At 36.9% G+C, this 5,169-nt stretch overlaps 1 protein-coding gene across 1 annotated transcript; it reads right to left on the bottom strand.

Moving 5' to 3' along the window:
• Positions 1-903: 903 nt before the first annotated feature.
• Positions 904-2,194, bottom strand: LOC109861888 (THAP domain-containing protein 11-like). Its single transcript, XM_020441728.1, has 4 exons — positions 2,028-2,194; positions 1,709-1,908; positions 1,225-1,630; positions 904-973 (listed from the first exon to the last, which is right to left on the bottom strand). Exons 1-4 carry the CDS (start codon positions 2,192-2,194, stop codon positions 904-906), a joined length of 843 nt encoding a protein of 280 aa, XP_020297317.1.
• Positions 2,195-5,169: the final 2,975 nt, after the last annotated feature.

Raw genomic sequence — 5,169 nt, 5'->3', positions numbered from 1 at the left:
TAATATTAACAAATTAAAACAGCCAACTACGCAACAACCAGTCATTTTCTGCAAAACAAACACATAAATAAATTTGCAATTATTCTATCAAATTGTTAACAGAAGGTTAGAATGTCATTTTTTGTTGCACAGTGTCTGTACATACCTATTTTTCTATTATAGGTTTTATGTCCAATTTCTCCACTTCTGAATAAGTTTTAGATAAGATACAATATATGTTTTTATATATTTCTTTAAAGAATAGCTATCGGGAGATATAAGGAAATCGGCCTTATACGATATAGAATACGATATATATAGTAATTATCGACGCCATTTTGTTTCAGATTAAACATTGGCCAGACTCTTATTTCCAGGGACTCTAGCCTGCTCTATGTGAATTCGAACACTGGCTATAGCATATCCCTCTAAAACTTCTTCTTTCGAAAACTGTGGATTATGCGCAAATGGTGGCATAACTAGAACGCACTGACGTTTAAAGAGCTCTGTTTTTATTGTAGGAAATCCTTTGTCGGCCATGATTTCGTCACCTGGTTCAATTAAATTAACCTTTTCGCTCCGGGGATTTTTTCTTTAAAATTGACCTCGCATTTTAGCTGAAAAAGTTAATAAGAACCTGCTACCCCCTCCCCTTCAAAGTTAATTTTGAAGGTCAAAGAAGTAACCAGGATTTTTTTCAATTTTTTTCCTAAATTTAGTGCATTAAATTGACCTTATAAACATCTATTACGTTCGCTTTTCTTGCTGGTCCATATATGGACCAGTCCCGGAGCGAAAAGGTTAACAAATCCAGAGTCCACAACAATGAAACCATCTGTCGATCTACCACCGTAACCTTTCGATATAAAAATTATTTTTCCCGATGGGCTTATTGCTGCTAAATATTTAACAGTAAAACCTGATTTATAAGTTNAATACATCAATGCTCGCTTTTCCACTGAAGGTGGTGTGTCTGTTCGAATTTCTGTACAATCTATAATCGCACGACAATTTGGATAATTTTTGAATGCCAACGGCAATGAGAATTTAGTAGCCTCTTTGCTTGGCCAAAATATCNAGGTTTTCGTATTTGTATATAAAGTATCTAAAACACTAAAAAAAATATTAGATGCACTCGATGCAGAAATTCGAAAAAAAATTGCCACTGCTCCAAAAGTTAAGCCCAGCTTCATTTTCATCAAAAATAATAATAATCGATTTTGAGCATTAAGTACTTTATAGTACTTGGGTTGCCCATCTTTCTGAGGTTTTATGAACTCTAAAAGAATTAAAAAAGCTGACAGTGTGACTCCGGCAATCTGCTTCATGTTTGAATCGGATTTTACATCATCAAAGCCTAAAAATCCTAGGGTCAGATTATGATCAGNCCCTACTTTGACGGTCTTTGTTTCTGTTGATTTCGGAGCAATTACTATCACTTTTTTCACAGATTTTGCGGAATTTTTAACCGCGATACTTATTTGTGTTGATACTTCATTAGTTGCTGAATTTTGCCAACAATACATTGTTGATACATTATCGGGACAACTGTAATCTAATTCCGTTTGTACCTCGACACTGTGGACACTCAGAAAAACGTCAGTCATTGCTGCTTCAGATGAGCTACATTGAAATAAAGCAGTTCCATCTCCTAGAATCAGGAAAAATAGGCTCACTTGGATAGTTATTTTCTACGTAAAACAAATATTTAAAAAAGCACTTTATTTACTCTTTGCTTCCGACTTCTGATTTCTTCTTTGCAGTCTCTCCAATCTCAGAGCATTTTTGATAGACTTCCGTCGGTAAATGTTAGGAAAAATTGTTGGAATATACGCAGTCTGTCTGGGATCTTCTGATCTTTTACCCCCCTCGAAGTGTAGGCTGCAAATTCGTGAATGTTTTGTTGGCTCCCACGTTTTACCGTCTACCCTGAGATTAAGACATAATAATAGATAAATTCATAACAATCTAGATAATAATTGAAGTAAATTTCTTATGCATATTATTTCGATGTAATCAAATACAAATAAAATTTAGGTTGTACTTACGTCAATCGACGAACTGCAGTAATCCATTTTTTTTTACGTTCACGTTCCCATGATTTTCCAGGAAACGAGTAAAAACTTAATTCCGGATTTTTTGAGTCACGAGATGTACACCCCACAATGCAACAAGTACGTGCAGATTTCTTATTTTTTACAACTTTGGAGCTCATTTTCTGTGTACTCCTAATGTAACTCAGGATCTAACTGCGCACAATTAATGTTAAATTCGGCCACATGGCGGCTCCACTCGAGCTACTGCTGAAGCGTATACAGCGACGAAGCGGCGAAATAAATGCGATGGGAAGATGCACTTTTTGCGATGCCACAACCGTCTTTTCTCATATTATTCCTCAAAAACGCAATCTGACGTCTAAATTATACACCGAGCCATTGAATATTCGACATACAAAAGAAAGGCGCCTTACGCTCGTAAGATTATTAAATAACATTTAACTGTGTGTTGAGGTGTCCTCGGGTTCGCAACGAAAATTTTGAATAATGAATAACGGGCTCTCGAACCAATTGCAGGATGTTATGCATTAATTATAAATCTCTTACAAGTAAGAGTTAATCCAAACGTTTCAACTTTATTATTAAGTCATCATCAGTGGATATCAAATCTTACAAAACTATATACAACATTTCTTTGTTACACATGATTATAGTCCACTATCACCTGTATGTGTGTGTTCGTGTGTCACATGTGTGTCGAGACTGTGTGAGATGATCTGTACAATGTTGTGCGAATCTCTATTTTTGAACAACTTGAAACTAGTTGTTCAAAAATAGAGATTCGCACAACATTGTACAGATCATCTCACACAGTCTCGACACACATGTGACACACGAACACACACATACAGGTGATAGTGGACTATAATCATGTGTAACAAAGAAATGTTGTATATAGTTTTGTAAGATTTGATATCCACTGATGATGACTTAATAATAAAGTTGAAACGTTTGGATTAACTCTTACTTGTAAGAGATTTATAATTAATGCATAACATCCTGTAATTGGTTCGAGAGCCCGTTATTCATTATTTAAATAACATTTATTCGGATGTTGAGCGTATTAGATACGACATGAAGAAAAATAATTGCATCTCTTCTAATCAATTGTATCGCCTTACTCACGACAATGGACTGCGAGCAATATAAGACAAAAACTCGAAAGAGAAATAGTGAAAAATTAATCTGTAACGCTTTTAACACAATGATACTCGCTCACTGAAAACTGTATCGCGCGCGCCTTGCCTTTAAGCGACCTTAGTCGTGTTTTTCGTTCGAGAAAGCGTCTTAATATATAAATAATGATAAAGAACATTAAATTGCAACGCCTTTCTCCGCGCAACGATCCACTTTCGCATTATATTATTTACACATTATCAGAAACGGCATCGCAAAGTCTCTCTTTTAGCTCTTCAGAATTTGTGTTAAACATGCGCATTATATATGTGCCGCGATGCGCTCAATATTAAATGAATAAATGTACGCGCGCACACAAAAAACTACTTACACTTAGTATACGTCGAATTCTTTTTCATTTCGCAGCCGTTTTACAGCTATTTTACAGCTTGTAGATTTTAGAGTTGTACAGTCTGCTGTGTTTTTCACGGAAGACAATCCAATGCGCTCCGTGTCGTATTTCCGTAGCCAGTACCGCCGCGCTTATATTTCTTGTTCAAAGATGTTCCCGTACGGCGTAGTATATCAAAGAACACCAGGAAGTAATTAAAACTACCATACCTTGTAATATAGGATGGCATATATCAGCTAATAAGTAAAGGAAATCCTCTAAAGCAAGTGTCCTGCTCTACTATTAAACGCATTACGTGCCCATTTGGCTCGCGCTGTGCGCGAAATGTACACAATATAACATGTGCGATTTCTCGCGCGATTGATCGCCGGAAACGACGTAAATAACGACTGCAAATGATTGTACAATGTCACGGTGTACGATTTACATCCTATTTTGTAATAAATTTACGTATAAGACATATATACAGTCAAATCTCGATAACTCGAACCTCTATAACTCGAAAACCTCTATAGAACAAAAATTTTGTTTATTCCCTTGCGTTCCGCGGAAAAGAAAAACGAACTTCGATAAGTCGAAACCTCTACAACTGAACGATTTTAGCTCTTCTATTGAGATGCGAGTTATCGAGGTTCGACTGTATAATTATATTTCAAGACAAGTCACGTTTGATTCACCTATAACTTTCAAATCCTGTTTGACTCGAGATGTTCGAGTTCTTATGAATTTTCGTCGAATTGGAGCCAAAACAAGACTCCGATGCGATGAAGTGATTCACGAGGAAAACGCGTATCATATACTGGAACACGAAAACAAATCAAAACAGCACTCAGACAGCGCTTTACACGTACATTTAGGTATGCCAAGGACTTGTGTAAGGAATAAAATGGTTTGTACAGAAGCTATGCCGAAGTCTGCGAAAGAACAAACGAGAAAACAAACGCAGACTCTAAGATACAAAGAAATTGTAGAATGTGGCATCTGCGATCTAGTTGTTTAGGGAGCAGCAGGGGAAAACGAGGTCACGAAAGGTAGCACCGGGAGAGATTCTTTTGAATTATTTATTTTGAAGAACAATGCGAGAAGAAAATGCGGCTACGCTGTGGAACTAGCGCAATCAGAAGAAGTTGCTTTGTTAATTCGCATTTCGCACTTTCTTCTTTCCATTTGCACGTACCACTCACGAAATAGCCTGGATTGGTTAATCATCGTGCGAGTATATATATATACATGCCGCTACGATGTCACGAGATGTGCGAGATGGAGACAAAATCAGGAGGACATGTGAGAAGCGGCCATGACTCTAGCCTCGGAAATTGGAAACTGTCTCGCGAACGGAATAACGAATGCCAGACGCTTCGACTCCCTGATGGAAAGTAAACATCGTTGCGAGATGCTACGCGTTACGTTAACAGAGCGTTAGCGACGCAATGGAATGCGGATTTACAGTGACCAGAAAAAAGCTGGGTAATTATGCAGTTATACGGACTATTTTCCGATCTCAACAATTTTGACATATGTTATCAAGGTCACCTCTCTGAATAATAATATGAAGGTTTTATCCGTCGCTCATTGTTTATAAAAAAGTTATGAACAAAAAAAGTT

This window comes from Pseudomyrmex gracilis, unplaced genomic scaffold, assembly GCF_002006095.1.
Source record: "Pseudomyrmex gracilis isolate BER0280 unplaced genomic scaffold, ASM200609v1 scaffold_1124, whole genome shotgun sequence".
NCBI classification, from domain to species: Eukaryota; Metazoa; Arthropoda; class Insecta; order Hymenoptera; family Formicidae; genus Pseudomyrmex; species Pseudomyrmex gracilis.
The sequence above is the reverse complement of the archived record's forward strand: the minus strand, read 5'-3'. Positions and strand labels throughout refer to the sequence as shown.